Source organism: Triticum urartu, chromosome 4A (assembly GCF_056163025.1).
Source record: "Triticum urartu cultivar PI428250 chromosome 4A, HENAU_Tu73, whole genome shotgun sequence".
Classification (NCBI taxonomy): domain Eukaryota; kingdom Viridiplantae; phylum Streptophyta; class Magnoliopsida; order Poales; family Poaceae; genus Triticum; species Triticum urartu.
In genome coordinates this window covers 538,804,608-538,823,896 of record NC_141876.1, presented here as the reverse complement: position 1 = coordinate 538,823,896, position 19,289 = coordinate 538,804,608, and the positions used below count along the sequence as shown (strand labels likewise).

Genomic DNA, 19,289 nt, shown 5'->3' with positions numbered 1-19,289 from the left:
TTGGTGCAAAGGGGGCAAGCACAACCGCGGAGTACCAAGGCATCAGGCAAAGGTTGCCATTTCGGTGCAACGAGACCAAGACCAGGAGGACTACGAGATGGAGGTCACCGTGGAGCCCAAGACGGCGTCATCACCAGAGCTTTGCGCAGGCGAAGACTACTTTTGTCAGGATAGCTGATACTTGCTGTCCCCCTTCAAATTAGCCCGCCATTGTTGGCTCCCTTCCCGCTCAATATTTGGGAAGAGGACCAGGGCCTCTATAAATAGGACCAACCACCCACATAGCCGGGGGGAGGACGAAAAAGAGATAGGAAGGAAGAGGCCCGTTAGAAGGGTCGGGAAAAAGGAGAGCAGAGAGAGAAAGAGAGAGAGAGAGAAAGGTGGCTGAACTCCTCCCAACAGTTCATCGCCTCAGCCAAGAACAGACCCTCGTGAGGCTGTTCTTCCTTGTATTGTTCATCATCATCAGCCCAAGAGGCAATCCACACACCACACACTGGAGTAGGGTATTACACCACAACGGTGGTCCGAACCAGTATAAACCCTGTGTCTCTTGTGTTGTTCTTTCGTTAGTTTAGATCCTAGCATGGCGGAGGGGTGCAGGTAGGTAGGAGGCGAAATCTCCGCGCGCACCCCAGTGTTCGAACCTCAAGGGTCTACCGGAACCCGAAATCCAACAACTACTATGTGGTATCCATCATACCTCTTTCATTATGCATGTTTCATCATGAATGATCCTTGTCTTTGCAAATGCTCGATGCTGAACTACCCCTGTTACGTGTTAGCAGGATGGTTAGACCCGTTGGTCATGGCCGTGGTGGCAACGCTCCACCACTGCCTGAATTCATGGCCGGAATGATGCAATAGTTTGAGTTGAATCGTCAATTCATGGAAGGAATGATGGCTCAGTTTCCTCGCCCCAACATGAATCAACAGCCAACCCCAGTAACTCTGTAGGACTTCATGCGCCTCAACCCAACTATTTACCGCATCTCAACTCAGCCCCTTGATGTTGATGACTGGCTTCGTGATATCACCTATGAGATGGAGTCTGTTGATATAGCCCCTACAAGCTATGTCACCTTCGCATCCTTCTTCCTCAAGGGTCCTGCTGCTCAATGGTGGGACAACCACAGGCGTACCCTACCTGCTGGAACGGTCATCACTTGGCCGGATTTCCAAGTTGCCTTCCGTGCTCGTTTCATTCCTCAGGGAATCATGGACAGGAAGAAGCGCGAGTTCCGCAACCTCACCCAAGGCAACAAGTCTGTAGATGCTTATCAGTGGGAATTCTTGGACTTGTCCCGTTACGCTGAAGAAGACATTGCTACTGATTCTCGTAAGCAAGAGAAGTTCCGTGACGGACTTCACCCTGATATCAAGCTAGCGCTCCTGGTGCATGACTTTGCTGATTTCGCCACCATAGTGAACAAGCCTATTCAAGTTGAGACTGGTCTTCAGGAACACCAGGGATCCCTCAGGCACAGCCGTGACACTGGCTCATCTTCGGGCCCGTCAGCGCAGAAGCATCGGATATGGATCCCCCACAGCATGTACCGCCCAACTGCACCTGCACCAATACAATCCTATGTTGCACCTCGTCTGCCTCCTCCACCATAGAGGCAGCCTCTTCGAGTTGTACCACCACAAGCTCCTGCTCCCAACCCCAATGATGGTCTATGCTTCAAGTGTGGCCTTCCAGGTCACTGCTCTAGGAACTGTTCTCAGAATTAGAACCAACTGGATCTTCCTGCTACTGGTCGTGGTAACAATCACCCCTGCAACAACAATGCCTGACCTTATGGTCGTGGGCAGGCTAACAACATTGATCTGAATGAAGCTCAATACCAGCCTGCTACTATGATGGGTACTCTCCTTGTTAATTCAGTACCAGCTGCTATTTTATTCGATACCGGAGCATCACATTCTTTCATATCAGAAGATTTTGCATTCAGACATGGCATTAAATATGAAGAGATGCACATTCCATTAGTGGTAAACACCCCCGCGGGCCAATATCGGACCACTATGGTTAGCCACGACGTCTTCATTGAGATTGAAGGATTAGAGTTTCATGACTCTCCCATTATCCTAAAGTCTTCTAGTATTGACCTCATTCTGGGAATGGATTGGTTGAAATCACATACCGCTTCTATGCTTTGTGCCACTAAAACCGTTCACCTCCTACATCCTTCTAATGAGATAGTAAGCTATCATGCTCGACTTGTTAGAAATGCTGAAGCATGGCTTTATGCCTTGAATGCATTGAACGCAGCACTTCTTGAGGGAATTGAAATGATTCCAGTTGTTCGCAACTTCATAGACGTCTTTCCAGAAGAACTTCCAAGAATACCCCCTGCTCAGGCTGTCGAGTTCGTCATCAACCTGAAACTAGGCACCGTTCCTATCGCCAAATGACCCTACAAGATGCCACCTCATGAACTCCTTGAACTTAAGGAGGAATTGACAAATCTCTTCGCAAGGGTTTCATTCGTCCAAGTTCCTCTACTTGGGGAGCACCTTCTCTCTTCGTCAAGAAGATGGATGACAAACCGTTTGGTCCAAGACTATCGTCCTATCAACCAAGCTACAATCCATAACAAATATCCCCTTCCTCGGATCAATGATCTGTGTGATCAACTGGATGGTTCATCGATATTCTCTAAACTCGACTTGAGGTTGGGTTACCACCAGATCTGTGTTCTTGAAGAGGATATTCCAAAGACCGCATTCGTCACTCGTTATGGTTCTTACGAGTACACCGTCATGTCTTTTGGCTTGACCAATGCTCCAGCCACATTCTCTCGTCTCATGAACTGCATATTCATGGATTACCTCGACAAGTTCATCGTAGTCTATCTGGATGATATTCTGGTATATTCGAAGAATAAAGAAGAACATGCTGAACATCTCCGTCTTGTTCTGGAAAAGCTTCGAGAGCATCAACTTTATGCCAAGTATTCCAAGTGCGAATTCTGGCTTCCCAAAGTAACCTACCTTGGGCATGTCATCTCCAAGGATGGTATTGCTGTCAACCCAGAGCGAGTTCAGGCTATTCTTGACTGGACCCCTCCGAAGATCGTCAAGCAAGTAGAAACTTTCTTGGACTAGCCAACTATTGTCACCGCTTTGTCGAGAACTTCTCCAAGATCGCCAAGCCACTGACCAATCTGCTACACAAAGGCGTTAAGTTTGATTGGACTGAAAAGTGTCAGGAAAGTTTCCAGGCACTCAAGGACAAGCTGACATCTACCCCAATGCTTGCTCCCCCCAATTCTCGCAAGGACTTCGTCATCTATTGCGATGCTTCACGACAAGGATTAGGTTGTGTCCTAACGCAAGAGCGCAGAGTGATTGCTTATGCCTCCCGTCAAGTGCGTCCTCATGAAGAGAACTATTGGGGATCGTAGCAGAAATTTAAAAATTTCTACGCATCACCAAGATCAATCTATGGAGTAATCTAGCAACGAGGGGAAGGAGAGTGCATCTACATACCCTTGTAGATCGCTAAGCAGAAGCGTTCAAGTGAACGGGGTTGATGGAGTCGTACTCGTCGTGATCCAAATCACCGATGATCCTAGTGCCGAACGGACGGCACCTCCGCGTTCAACACACGTACAGCCCGGTGACGTCTCCTACGCCTTGATCCAGCAAGGGGAGAAGGAGAGGTTGGGGAAGACTCCATCCAGCAGCAGCACGACAGCGTGGTGGTGGTGGAGGAGCGCGGGACTCCAGCAGGGCTCCGCCAAGCACTATGAGAGACGAGGAGGGAGAGGGGTAGGGCTGCGCCAACAGGGGAGGAACTTCATGTGTTGGGCTGCCCCTTTGCCTCCACTATATATAGGGGGAGAGGGAGGGCTGCACCCCCACCTAGGGTTTCCTCCCTAGGGGTGGCGGCAGCCCTAGATCCCATCTAGGGTGGCGGCCACAAGGGGGAGAGGGGGAGACGCACCTGAGGTGGGCCTTAGTGCCCATCTGCCCTAGGGTTTGCCCCCCTCCCCTCTTGGAGGCGCCTTAGGCCTTAGTGGGAGGTGCCCCAGCCCACCTAGGGGCTGGTCCCTTCCCACTATTGGCCCATGTAGGCCTCCGGGGCTGGTGGCTCCACCTGGTGGACCCCCGGACCCCTCCGGTGGTCCCGGTACACTATCGGTGATGCCCGGAACACTTCCAGTGGCCAAAACCATACTTCCTATAAATTAATCTTTACCTCCGGACCATTCCGGAACTCCTTGTGACGTCCGGGATCTCATCCGGGACTCCGAACAACATTCGGTAACCGTGTACATACTTTCCCTATAACCCTAGCGTCATCAAACCTTAAGTGTGTAGACCCTACGGGTTCGGGAGTCATGCAGACATGGCCGAGACAACTCTCCGGTCAATAACCAACAGCAGGATCTGGATACCCATGTTGGCTCCCACATGCTCCACGATGATCTCATCGGATGAACCACGATGTCAAGGATTTAATCAATCCCGTATACAATTCCCTTTGTCTAGCGGTACGATACTTGCCCGAGATTCGATCGTCGGTATCCCGATACCTTGTTCAATCTCGTTACCGGCAAGTCTCTTTACTCATTCCGTAACACATCATCTCGTGATCAACTCCTTGGTCACATTGTGCACATTATGATGATGTCCTACCGAGTGGGCCCAGAGATACCTCTCCGTTTACACGGAGTGACAAATCCCAGTCTCGATTCGTGCCAACCCAACAGACACTTTCGGAGATACCTATAGTGTACCTTTATAGCCACCCAGTTACGTTGTGACGTTTGGCACACCCAAAGCACTCCTACGGTATCCAGGAGTTGCACAATCTCATGGTCTAAGGAAATGATACTTGACATTAGAAAAGCTTTAGCAAACGAACTACACGATCTTGTGCTAGGCTTAGGATTGGGTCTTGTCCATCACATCATTCTCCTAATGATGTGATCCCGTTATCAACGACATCCAATGTCCATGGTCAGGAAACCGTAACCATCTATTGATCAACGAGCTAGTCAACTAGAGGCTTACTAGGGACATGGTGTTGTCTATGTATCCACACATGTATCTGAGTTTCCTATCAATATAATTCTAGCATGGATAATAAACAATTATCATGAACAAGGAAATACAATAATAACCAATTTATTATTGCCTCTAGGGCATATTTCCAACAGTCTCCCACTTGCACTAGAGTCAATAATCTAGTTCACATCGCCATGTGATTAACACTCATAGGTCACATCGCCATGTGACCAACATCCAAGAGTCTACTAGACTCAATGATCTAGTTCACATCACTATGTGATAAACACTCAAAGAGTTCTGGGTTTGATCATGTTATGCTTGTGAGAGAGGTTGTAGTCAACGGGTCTTGCCATATTCAGATCCCTATGTATTTCGCAAAACTTTATGTCGTAGATGTTGCTACCACGTTCCACTTGGAGCTATTCCAAATTGTTGCTCCATTATACGTATCCGGTATCTCTACTCAGAGCTATCCGGATAGGTGTTAAGCTTGCATCGATGTAACTCTTTACGTCGAACTCTTTATCACCTCCATAACCGAGAAACATTTCCTTATTCCTCTAAGGATAATTTTTGACCACTATCCAGTGATCTACTCCTAGATCACCTTTGTACCCTCTTGCCAGACATGTGGCAAGGCACACATCAGGTGCGGTACTTCAGCATGGCATACCGTATAGAGCCTATGACAAAAGCATAGGGGACGACCTTCGTCCTTCCTCTTTCTTCTGCCGTGGTCAACTTCACACCTTACAACTCAGGAAAGAACCCCTTCTTTGACTGAGCCCTTTTGAACTCCTTCAGAAACATGTCAAGGTGTGCATTCTTTGAAAGTATCATCAGGCGTTTTGATCTATCTCTATAGGTCTTGATGCCCAATATGCAAGAAGCTTTATCCAGGTCCTCCTTTGAAAATCACTCTTCAAACAACCGTTTATGCTTTCCAGAAATTCTACATTATTTCGGATCAACAATATGTCATCCACATATGCTTATCAGAAATGTTGTAGTGCTCCCACTCACTTTCTTGTAAATACAAGTTTCTAGCAAACATTGTATAAACCTAAAAGCTTTGATCACTCTATCAAAGCATATATTCCGATTCCAAGATGCTTGCTCTAGTCCATAGAAGGATTGCTGGAGCCAGCATACCTTTTAGCATCCTTAGGATCGACAAAACCTTTTATTGTATCACATACAACTTTTCTTATGAAAACTTGGTAAGAAAACTTGTTTTGACATCCATCTGTGAGATTTCATAATCGAAAAATACAGCTAATGCTAACATGATTCCGACGGACTTAAGCATCGCTACGGGTGATAAATTCTCATCGTAGTCAACTCCTTGAACTTGTGAAAAGATTCTTTTCCACAAGTCGAGCTTCATAGACGGTCACATTACCGCCCACGTCTGTCTTCTTCTTAAAGATTCATTTATCTCAATGGCTTGCCGATCATCGGGCAAGTCAACCAAAGTCCATACTTTGTTCTGATACATGGATCCTATCTCGGATTTCATGGCTTCTAACCATTTGTCGGAATACGGGCCCACCATTGCTTCTCCATAGCTCGTAGGTTCATTGTTGTCTAACAACATGATATCTAAGACAGGATTACCGTACCACTCAGGAGTAGTACATATCCTTGTCGACCTACGAGGTTCGATAGCAACTTGATCCGAAGCTTCATGATCACAATCATTAACTTCCTCTTCAACAGACGTAGGCGCCACAGAAAACATCTTTCTGTGTTGCATCACTCTCTGGTTGAAGTAAAGGTTCGACAACCTCATTAAGTTCTATCTTCCTCCCACTCAATTCTTTCGAGAGAAACTCCTTCTCGAGAAAGGACCCGTTCTTAGTGACAAACAATTTACCCTCGGATCTGAGATAGAAGGTGTACCCAACTGTCACCTTTGGGTATCCTATGAAGATGTGTTTGTCCGCTTTGGGTTCGAGCTTCTCCAGTTGAAGCCCTAAGCATCGCATCCCCAAACATTTAAGAAACGACAACTTTGGTTTCTTGCCAAACCAATGTTCATACGACGTCGTCTCAACGGACTTAGATGGTGTCCTATCTAAAGTGAATGCAGCTGTCTCTAACGCATAACCTCAAAATGAAAACGGTAGATTGGTAAGAGACATCATAGATCGCACCATATCTCATAGTGTTCGATTACGACGTCCGGACACACCATTACCTTGTGGTGTTCCAGGTGGCTTCAACTGTGAAACAATTCCACAATGTCTTAAGTGATTGCCAAACTCATAACTCAGAAAATCCCCTTTTGATCAGATCGTAGGAACATGATCTTATTGTTATGATGATTCTTAACTTCACTCTGAAATCGCTTGAACTTTTCAAACGTTTCAGACTTGTGCTTCATTAAGTAGATATACCTATATCTACCCAAATCATCAGTGAAGATGAGAAAATAGCGATATCCACCGCACGCTTCAATTCTCATTGGATCACATGCATCAGCATGCATGATTTCCAACAAGTCACTTGCCCGTTTCATTGTTCCTGAAAATGGGGTCTTAGTCATCCTGTCCATGAGGCATGGCTCGCATGTGTCAAGTGATTCAAAATCAAGTGACTCCAAACATCCATCGACATGGAGTTTCTTCATGCATCTTACGCCAATATGACCTAAGCGGTAATGCCACGAGAGAGTGGTACTATCATTATTAACTCTACATCTTTTGGCGTGAACATGTGTATTACCACGACCGAGATTCAATGAACCATTCACATAGGGTGCATGACCATGAAAGGTATCATTCATGTAAACAGAATAACCATTATTCTCTAATTTAAATGAATAACCGTATTGCAATGAACAAGATCTAATCATATTCATGCTCAACGTAGACACCTGATAACATTTATCTAGGTTCAATACTAATCCCAAAGGCAGTTGGAGCGTGCGATGGTGATCTCATCAACTTTGGAAACACTTCCAACACACATCATCACCTCGCCCTTAGCCAGTCTCCTTTTAGTCCGTAGCTTTTGCTTCAAGTCACCAATAATAGCAATTGAACCGGTATCCAATACCTAGGTGCTACCAGGAGTACTAGTGAGGTACACATTAATAACACGTATATACTTTGAAGTTGCCAGCCTTCTAATCTACCATGCATTTGGGGTAATTCTGCTACCAGTGACCGTTCCCCTTACAATAGAAGCACCTAGTCTCGGGTTTGGGTTCAACCTTGGGTTCCTTCACTGGAGCGGCAACTGGTTTGCCATCCATGAAGTTTCCCTTCTAGCCCTTGCCCTTCTTGAAACCAGTGGTCTTGTCAAACCATCAACACTTGATGCTCCTTCTTGATTTCTACCTTTTGCGGTCTTAAGCACCGCGAACAGCTCCGGGATCAACTCCATCCCTTGCATGTCATAGTTCATCATGAAGATCTAGTAGCTTAGTGATAGTGGCTAGAGAACTCTATCAATCACTATCTTATCTGGAAGTTTAACTCCCACTTGATTTAAGTGATTGTAGTACCCAGACATTTTGAGCACATGCTCACTAGCTGAGCTATTCTCCTCCATCTTGTTGGCAAAAGAACTTGTCAGAGGTCTCACACCTCTCAACACGGGCATGAGCCTAAAATCCCAATTTCAGCTATTGGAACATATGTTCTATGGCGTTCAAAACGTCATTGGAATCCCGATTCTAAGCCGTAAAGTATGGTGCACTAAACTATCATGTAGTCATCAGGATGTGTCTGTCAGGTGTTCACAACATCCACAGACGACGTTGTAGGGGTTTGCACATCGAGCGGTGCATCAAAGACATAAGCCTTCTGTGTGGCAGTGAGGACACTCCTCGGACTATGGACCTAGTCCGCATCATTGCTTACAATATCTTTCAACTTAATCTTTCTCTAGGAACGTATTGAAACAGGGAGCTACAACATGAGCTATTTATCTACAACATATTTGCGAAGACAATTTAGACTATGTTCATGATAATTGAGTTCATCTAATCAAATTATTTAATGAACTCCCACTCAGATAGACATCCCTCCAGTCATCTAAGTGAAACATGATCCGAGTCAACTAGGCCATGTCCGATCATCACGTGAGACAGACTAGTCAACATCGGTGAACATCCTCATGTTGGTCGTATCTTCTATACGACTCATGCTCGACCTTTCGGTCTTCCGTGTTCCGAGGCCATGTCTGTACATGCTAGGCTCGTCAAGTCAACCTAAGTGTATTGCGTGTGTAAATCTGGCTTACACCCGTTGTATTGGAACGTTAGAATCTATCACACCCGATCATCACGTGGTGCTTCGAAACGACGAACCTTCGCAACGGTGCACAGTTAGGGGGAACACTTTTCTTGAAATTTTAGTGAGGGATCATCTTATTTAAGCTACCGTCATTCTAAGCAAATAAGATGTAAAACATGATAAACATCACATGCAATCAAATAGTGACATGATATGGCCAATATCATTTTGCTCCTTTTGATCTCCATCTTCGGGGCTCCATGATTATCGTTGTCACCGACATGACACCATGATCTCCATCATCGTGTCTTCTTGAAGTTGTCTCGTCATCTATTACTTCTACTACTATGGCTAACGCTTTAGCAATAAAGTAAAGTAATTACATGACGTTTATGTTGACACGTGGGTCATAAATAAATTAAGACAACTCCTATGGCTCCTGCCGGTTGTCATACTCATCGACATGCAAGTCGTGATTCCTATTACAAGAACATGATCAATCTCATACATCACATATATCATTCATCACATCCTTTTGGCCATATCACATCACAAGGCATATGCTGCAAAAACAAGTTAGACGTCCTCTAATTGTTGTTGCAAGTTTTTACGTGGCTGCTATAGGTTTCTAGCAAGAACGTTTTCTTACCTACGCGAAAACCACAACATGATATGCCAATTTCTATTTACCCTTCATAAGGACCCTTTTCATCGAATCCGATCCGACTGAAGTGGGAGAGACAGACACCCGCTAGCCACCTTATGCAACCAGTGCATGTCAGTCGGTGGAACCAGTCTCACGTAAGAGTACGTGTAAGGTCGGTCCGGGCCGCTTCATCCCACGATGCCGCCAAATCAAGATAAGACTAGTAACGGCAAGTAAATTGACAATATCGATGCCCACAACTGCTTTGTGTTCTACTCGTGCATAGAAACTACGCATAGACCTAGCTCATGATGCCACTGTTGGGGATCGTAGCAGAAATTTAAAAATTTCTACGCATCACCAAGATCAATCTATGGAGTAATCTAGCAATGAGGGGAAGGAGAGTGCATCTACATACCCTTGTAGATCGCTAAGCGGAAGCGTCCAAATGAACGGGGTTGATGGAGTCGTACTCGTCGTGATCCAAATCACCGATGATCCTAGTGCCGAACGGACGGCACCTCCGCGTTCAACACACGTACAGCCCGGTGACGTCTCCTACGCCTTGATCCAGCAAGGGGAGAAGGAGAGGTTGGGGAAGACTCCATCCAGCAGCAGTACGACGGCGTGGTGGTGGTGGAGGAGCGCGGGACTCCAGCAGGGCTTCGCCGAGCACTACGAGAGACGAGGAGGGAGAGGGGTAGGGCTGCGCCAACAGGGGAGGAACTTCATGTGTTGGGCTGCCCCTTTGCCTCCACTATATATAGGGGGAGAGGGAGGGCTGCGCCCCCACCTAGGGTTTCCTCCCTAGGGGTGGCGGCAGCCCTAGATCCCATCTAGGGTGGCAGCCACAAGGGGGAGAGGGGGAGGCGCACCTGAGGTGGGCCTTAGGGCCCATCTGCCCTAGGGTTTGCCCCCCTCCCCTCTTGGAGGCGCCTTGGGACTTAGTGGGAGGCGCCCCAGCCCACCTAGGGGCTGGTCCCTTCCCACTATTGGCCCATGTAGGCCTCCGGGGCTGGTGGCTCCACCTGGTGGACCCCCGGACCCCTCCGGTGGTCCCGGTACACTACCGGTGATGCCCGGAACACTTCCGGTGGCCAAAACCATACTTCCTATATATTAATCTTTACCTCCGGACCATTCCGGAACTCCTTGTGACATCCGGGATCTCATCCGGGACTCTGAACAACATTCGGTAACCGCGTACATACTTTCCCTATAACCCTAGCGTCATCGAACCTTAAGTGTGTAGACCCTACGGGTTCGGGAGTCATGCAGACATGGCCGAGACAACTCTCCGGTCAATAACCAACAGCAGGATCTGGATACCCATGTTGGCTCCCACATGCTCCACGATGATCTCATTGGATGAACCACGATGTCAAGGATTTAATCAATCCCGTATACAATTCCCTTTGTCTAGCGGTACGATACTTGCCCGAGATTCGATCGTCGGTATCCCGATACCTTGTTCAATCTCGTTACCAGCAAGTCTCTTTACTCGTTCCGTAACACATCATCTCGTGATCAACTCCTTGGTCACATTGTGCACATTATGATGATGTCCTACCGAGTGGGCCCAGAGATACCTCTCCGTTTACACGGAGTGACAAATCCCAGTCTCGATTCGTGCCAACCCAACAGACACTTTCGGAGATACCTGTAGTGTACCTTTATAGCCACCCAGTTACGTTGTGACGTTTGGCACACCCAAAGCACTCCTACGGTATCCGGGAGTTGCACAATCTCATGGTCTAAGGAAATGATACTTGACATTAGAAAAGCTTTAGCAAACGAACTACACGATCTTGTGCTAGGCTTAGGATTGGTTCTTGTCCATCACATCATTCTCGTAATGATGTGATCCCGTTATCAACGACATCCAATGTCCATGGTCAGGAAACCGTAACCATCTATTGATCAACGATCTAGTCAACTAGAGGCTTACTACGGACATGGTGTTGTCTATGTATCCACACATGTATCTGAGTTTCCTATCAATACAATTCTAGCATGGATAATAAACGATTATCATGAACAAGGAAATATAATAATAACTAATTTATTATTGCCTCTAGGGCATATTTCCAACAAGAACTACCCAGTTCATGACCTCGAGCTTGCTGCGGTTATCTTTGCACTGAAGCTATGGCGACAGTACCTTCTCGGTAATCATTGCAAGATCTTCACTGATCATCAGAGTCTGAAGTACTTGTTTACTCACCCAGATCTGAACCTCCATCAGCAGCGATGGATGGAAGCTATTGCTAACTACAACTGCGGTATATCCTATACCCCTGGCAAGGCTAACGTAATGGCCGATGCCCTGAGCCATAAATCTTATTGCAAAAATCACATGGTTTACAAAGCTCAACCCCGCCTTTATGAAGAGCTATGCAAGCTGAACCTTCAACTAGTTCCACAGGGTTCTCTGAATAACCTTGTCCTGGAACCAACTCTTCTCAAAGCTATTAAGTCTGCACTAGCCAAAGATGCTCACATTGATTTGATGAAAAAGGATCCCGCCTTAGAGAAATCCAGAGATTTCTCACTTGGTGAAGATGGAACCATATACTTTAGAGATCATATTATAGTACCCCGGATCGAGCTTATGATAGAGAAGGTGATGAAAGAAGCACATGACACCCCTCTCTCTATTCATCCGGGAAGTACCAAGATGTACTTAGACATTCGTCAGAAGTATTCATGGTCCAAGATGAAGCAAGACATTGCCCGATATATCGAAGAATGTGACGTTTGTCGTCGCGTCAAAGCAGAACATCAAAACCGGCTAGACTTCTGCAACCTCTCCCTATTCCTGAATGGAAATGTGATAAGATTCAGATGGACTTCGTCACTGGCCTTCCCAAGTCTCAGAAGGGTAACGATGCTATCTTTGTCGTCATCGACCAATTCTTGAAAGTTGCTCACTTTCTGCCATTCAAGGAGACAATCACTGCTAGTCAATTGGCAAACCTGTATATATCCAGAATTGTGTCACTCCATGGCATTCCAAAGGAGATCAGTTCAGACCGCGACAGTATATTCACTTCAAAGTTCTGGGATAGCTTCCAAGAGGTAATGCGAACTCATATTACCTGGAGCACTGCTTATCACCCCCATTCCAAAGGCCAAGTCGAGTGAGTCAATCAAATTTTTGAAGACATGCTTCGAGCTTGTGTTATTTCTTTTGTCAAGAAGTGGGAAGAATCTCTCCCTTATGCGCAGTTCTCTTATAACAACAGTTATCAAGCCAGCTTGAAAATGGCACCCTTCGAAGTTCTATATGGACGTAAGTGCCGAACCCCTCTGAATTGGTCAGAAACTGGGGAACGGATGCTCATTGGTCCAGACATTATTCAACATGCCGAAGAGAAGGTTCACATTGTCCGGGATAATCTCAAGGCGGCCCAATCCCGTCAGAAGAGCAATTATGATCGTAAACACTGGGGTTCAACTTATCAACCTGGTGAACAGGCTTATCTGCGTGTCACTCCTTTGAGAGGCACCCATCGATTCGAAGTCAAGGGTAAGCTAGCTCTGCGTCAGAAGAGAAATCATTGGTCCTTTCCACATTCTGGCCCGTCATGGACTGGTGGCTTATCAACTAGAGTTGCCACCTCAGTTCTCTCACATCCATGACGTCTTCCACGTGTCGCAACTTCGTCGTTGCTTCAAGGACCCGTAACGTGAGGTGGATCCGAAATTGATTGAAGTGCAATATGATCTCAGTTATAAAGAGCATCCGATCCGCATTCTTGAAGAAGATGAACGTCGAACCCGCCAGAAGGTTACCAAGTTCCTCAAGGTGCAATGGTTGAATCATACTAAAGATGAAGCCACTTGGGAATCCGAAGATAACATCTGGGCTGAATGCCCCGACCTGCTCCCTTCTACCTTAATTCTCGGGACGAGAATTTCTTTTAGAGGAGGAGAGTTGTAACACCCCGGTATAATGATGCTACAGTAACCCCTAGGGTTAAGTTAATAATTTTCCTAAACAAGTGTTTGATCATCTTTGGTTCTCTCTCATTTCAAATTCTAGTTGAATTCAATTTCAAATTCTAAGTGAAATTCAAAATTGCTCAAACATGAAAACTAAAATGTTCATCATGTGCCAAATAATCCACAACTAATATTGGTGGTGAACCAACTTTTTTGCAAAGTGTTTAAGTGGCCTAAACTACTTAAAACAATGACCTAGGCAATAAATTAAATGCCTTTGTAATTTATAAAATTTGCAAACTTCTTTAAAAGTCTCACAATCTTTTTGTGGCAGTGCACATTAATTCTTTGAAATTGTTTTGGACAATGGCAAATTTTTGCAAAGTCTTTAGTGACTAAAAGAAAAATGCAAAAGCTGCTGAAAAAAAAGAAAAGCAAAATAAAGAAAAGGCCCCCTGGACCTAACCCACCTGGGCCAGCCCACCTGCCCCACCCGAGCCAGCCCAGACCCCCTGCCCATCCCCTTCCCTGTTCCCCCGACCGGGGTCGGAACAGGGGCGTAGCCCCGCCGAACCCACTCGCCGTCGCCGGCGAGGGGATAAGGCCCCGCGCCTCCCCGCCTCCTTGATCCCCGCCTCCACTCAGCTTGCTCCTCTGCCACCCCACTCCCCTCTCCCTCTCCCTGGAGCTCGCCCACTCCTCCCTTCTCTCTGCTGAGCGCAACCGAGCGTGGCCGCCGCCACATCTCTGTCGACCCCGCGGCCACCGAGCCCCTCCGACCCCACCGATCTGTCCGGGAGCCTCAGCACCGTCGACCCCTTCGTCCGGTGCCGTTGGATCAAGTCGGGTAGCAGCGCAGCAACTCCGATGACCCGATCCCCTTCTCCAACCAGTGCCACGACATCGCCTCGATCTCCTCCGCCTCTGCTCTTCTAAGCACTCACCGGACCACCTTGTGTCCCCGTGGTGAGCTCCACATCCTCCCTCCCCTCTGTCTTGCTCGGATTTGAGCCGTGGGTAGCCTTTGCCATGGCCGTGCCCTTGCTTCCACCGAAGAACTCGTAGTCATTGCCCTCGTTCACCCCGCGCCTAACCAAGGACACCGCCGTGATTCTGGGATTCCCAGGCAGTGCGCACGCATTGTTTTTCTTCACGGGCGAGCCTCTGGACTCGAGCCTGAAACCTTCGCGCTCCAGCCGCCGCTAGAGCTCTCCGTAGTCACTTTTCCGGCCATCCCCGTCGATGCTGCTACCCCCAGATCGCTTCATGCCGTCGCTCTGGTCCCGTTGATGCTCGCGGTGGTCCAAATAGAGCACCACAACCGATTTCCGGCCATAGCCCGAGCGCGCCATCGCGTTTTGGGTCATCGGAGCAATTCCAGCGTCGGACGCTGATGTGGCTAGGCGGGCCCACCCCTGGCTCGCTGCCAGTGGGCCCTGGGGCCATGTTGACTGGGTTGACCCAGTCAATGTGCTGACCGGGCAGCCAGTGTCACTGACATGCGGTCCCCACCGCATAATTAGTTTAACTAAAACATTTTTTATAATTAAAATTAATTAGTTAGTTAATGAGTCACTGACAGGTGGGGTCGAGTAGCTAATTAACTCTGCTTAGTTAAAATAAAACGCTGTTAGCCCCTCTGTCTATGACAGTTGGGACCCACTGGTTAGTTTGGCAAGTCAGCAGGTCTATTGACCTGCTAATGTCATGCTGACACTCTGCTGATGTCATAACTCCATTTCAGTTAATATAAATAAATCTACAAATGGTTTAATCTTTAAAAATTCATAGAAAATAAATTGTAACTCGGATGAAAATGTTTTCTACATGAAAGTTGCTCAGAAAAACGAGACGAATCCGAATACGCGGTATGTTTACCTGTTGTATGCTTATGTGAACATGGAACATTCCCCCTCCGGTCATCTGTCTGACACAGGTTCGGAACCGGGAAAACATTCTCGGTTGAATTCCCCCTTCACCTATTTTTGTGGACGTACGTTAGGTCACACCCGACACGTCGTTTTATCATGTCATGCTTACTGATGCATCTGTTTGCTCTGTATTTACTGTTTCTTACCCCTCTTCTCTTCAGTAGCCCCTGAGATCGATGATGCCCCTGTGATCGACTACGTCAACGACACTTCTTCCTTTCCAGCAGAGCTTCCAGGCAAGCAAACCCACATTGATCATTCCGATATCGCCCATTCCCTTCTCTTTTATGCTTGCATTAGAACTGCTACTACTTTTTGTATGATCCTACTCTGATGCATAGCCTGTTTTTGTTGCCTGCTTTCATACCTTACCTGCTTATTCTAAACTGCTTAGTATAGGTTGGTTAGAGATCCATCAGTGACCCCCACCTTGTCCAAGTTTCCCCTACTTTATGTTCGATGACTCGATCAACATGATCGACGTCCAGGCCCCAACACCGCACATCACCCCCTTAGTTGTACAACTCTGCATAGTTACTATCGAGTGTCGAGGGTGGTACCTCATCAGCACTTCTGATGTTAACCCTGTAGTGTAGCTATTCGGTCATGGTCATCGAGGGTGATTCCTCCTTGACCACTCCCGACAATGACTCTGTCATGCAACCCCTCAAGTGTGGACCAACGAGGGTGATTCCTCCAAGTCCACCTTGACGTACATTGAGTGGGAACCATCGAGGGTGGTTCCTCAGATTTCCCCCTTGCTGTTTCAGACACACAGTTACTTTTACTTACCACAGAACCATAATGACATCGGGTCGGCCCTGAGGGGTACCCGCGAGTGATGTGAAGTCGGGTTGGTCTGGAGGATACCCGCAAGTTTTCCAGCAGCGTAGGCGGGCATTCTTAGCCCTTGCTGCAAGTCCGTGAGATGGGGCGACAGGACCACATATCGTGGATCATTGATCGTTACCTCACTCTACCAAGACACCAACGGTTCGGATATTTGATCCGAGTATGCAGCGACCCGACCTCAGACGGTCAAGTCTCCGTGCTTCAGTGTCATCCCTGGATCAGTAATGCTGACACACATAGTACTCGAAGGATTTATAACAGAGTAGCAATCACACACTTATTACATCGAATGTCTCAAAAGAGAACTTATTACAATGAATATGGCTTAAGGCCATCTAATACGATAACAGCGAAAGGCTTGGAAGATAAAGTGAGTCCATCAACTCCAACTACATAGCTGAGCTGCACGGCAATGACCTAACGAACCTTACTCCTCGTCTGAAAAGTCTGCAACATAATACGTTGCAGCCCGAAAACGGGTCAGCACATGGAATATGCTGGCAATATAACACAATAGAGCAAGAACAGAATAATGCTATCACTACATGCATATTTGGCTGGTGGAAAGGCTCTATGGTTATAGTTTGGCGAAAAGCCAATTTTTCCCTACAAGAAAGGAATAGATTTTATTTAACTATCATGGTAGTTGAAACATCATTGAGAAGGTTCCTCCAATTCAATCCTAATTAAAAGTAATTATCAACCCAACAATATTAAGTTAGAGTGATGAGATACATACGATAATCCAAGTACTAGATACTCAAGATGTCCATAACCGGGGACACGGCTAACCATGATTAGTTTATACACTCTGCAGAGGTTTACGCACTTTTCCCCACAAGACTCGATCTCCTCCGTTGGATTTCTCGCTACACGGTGTTTGAGAAACGGATGACCGAGACACAGTCTTTCAGAAGCATTAACTCTAACCCCGGGTAGAAGTACCAACCTACATCCCTCTACATCTGTTAGCCTACCACTGGAAGAGGTCATGCAACTTACTCAACTATGCTAGAGCCCATAATAGCTTGTGGCTGCACACGGAAGTTTCTAGCATGAAATATCTTAGTTCCCTTTGAGCCTGGGTGGCGGACCTTAGGATTATCAACGGGTACTCCGGGATATCCTAGGACAACACTGGATTCTCCAGGTGCCCGACAAGAAATCCACCCAGATGTGTATTAAAGTTGCCACCTTATGTTGAACCATTAATTAACAATCTCACATCTGTCATGGATTCACTCACCCAAACCACGTCTACGAGCATAGCATGGCAATATAAGCAATACGTAGAAGTAACTCCCAAGGGTTTGATAATAACAGGGCAATAGGTTCTACCTCATCAACAACTTCCCAACCCCACATGTTATATCACAACCCACCCATGCAATGTTTGAGGATTGGAACTAATGCAGAAAAACTAGGTGATAAAGGGGTATGGTCAAAGTGTTACTTGCCTTGCTGATGATCTGTAAAACCCAGAGACTCGTAGTAGCACGCTTCATGCTCCGGGTGTTCTATCGCAAACAAACAATAGCATACATAAGCAAACAAGCAAAGAAGCACAGGTAAAACACGAATAAGAAGATCTAACCAGAAAGTTCAACTTAAGAACTTCGGTTTGCAAAAAGAATCAAATCAAACGGAGCAACGAAACTCAAACTGCGAAAGAAACAAGATCCGATTACTAATCTGGACTGAAGTCAAATTTTACAGTACCAAAATCTTGTTCAAGTTGGTTAAACGGAAATAGGGCTTCGAGACGAAGATCTAGGCACTTGAATCGCCTGATTCTGATAAACGAGCGAAAAGATAAACTAAAACAAAAACCGGATCAGGAATCACAATCGAAAATAATCGCGAAAAATCCGAGAAAAAAGACAAACTGACAAACAAGCTAACGAACGAACGTTCATTGTCTGTGACTAATGGGCGAAAACCGTTCATTAAAATGAATGTACGGATGAACGTCCGCTAAATAACTAAACCGAGAAAAACGGCGAACCGATCTAAAAAAACCGAAACTAGGGTTTTAAAAAACCCAACGGTTTTTACCTAAACCGGAAAAATGGACGGCGAGATTTGCGAACTCCGGCACGGGCGACGGCGGGGTGCGGCGCGGGGCGACAGAGGGTGGCGCGGGGCGGCTCGGCGGCGGCGGCAGCAGCGGCTTGCGGGCGGCGGCGGCTTGGGGCTCCAGGGGGGCCCCAGGTCGGCTTTTGAAGGGGGGAGAGGTGGCTTGCAGGAGGGGGTGGGGAGGCGTGGCCGACTCGGCCACGGCGAGCGGCGGCGTGGCGGTCGCGGTCTCCGCGAGGGAGACGGCGACGCGGGGAGGCTGGGCCAACTGGGCCTCGGCCCAGTTCAGTCCGGCGGCTTCTCTTTTTTTAAACAGATTCCGCCAAAAAGAAATCCTACAAAAATAAATAAAAATCTAAAAATACCAGAACAAATTTTCACCGTCTAAATAAAATATTTAGAATAGGGTGAACATTTTCTTGGCCTAAAATGCAATTTTTGAAAAATGCATATTTTTTCTATGCAAACAAAATAGCAGTAAAATCCGAATAAAAGCAAATATTTGATTTTAATATTTTCCTCCAATATTTCATTTATTTTGAAGAAATCATATTATCTCCTCTCATATATTTT

General features: G+C 46.7%; 1 protein-coding gene across 1 annotated transcript; it reads left to right on the top strand.

Moving 5' to 3' along the window:
* Positions 1-963: 963 nt before the first annotated feature.
* Positions 964-1,620, top strand: LOC147976482 (uncharacterized). Its single transcript, XM_087520876.1, has one exon. The coding sequence runs from the start codon at positions 964-966 to the stop codon at positions 1,618-1,620; it is 657 nt and encodes a 218-aa protein (XP_087377002.1).
* The last annotated feature ends 17,669 nt before the right edge of the window (positions 1,621-19,289 follow it).

Coding starts and splice junctions, on each gene's coding strand:
- LOC147976482 (XM_087520876.1), top strand. CDS start 964: ATGCGCCTCAACCCAACTATTTACCGCATCTCAACTCAGCCCCTTGAT.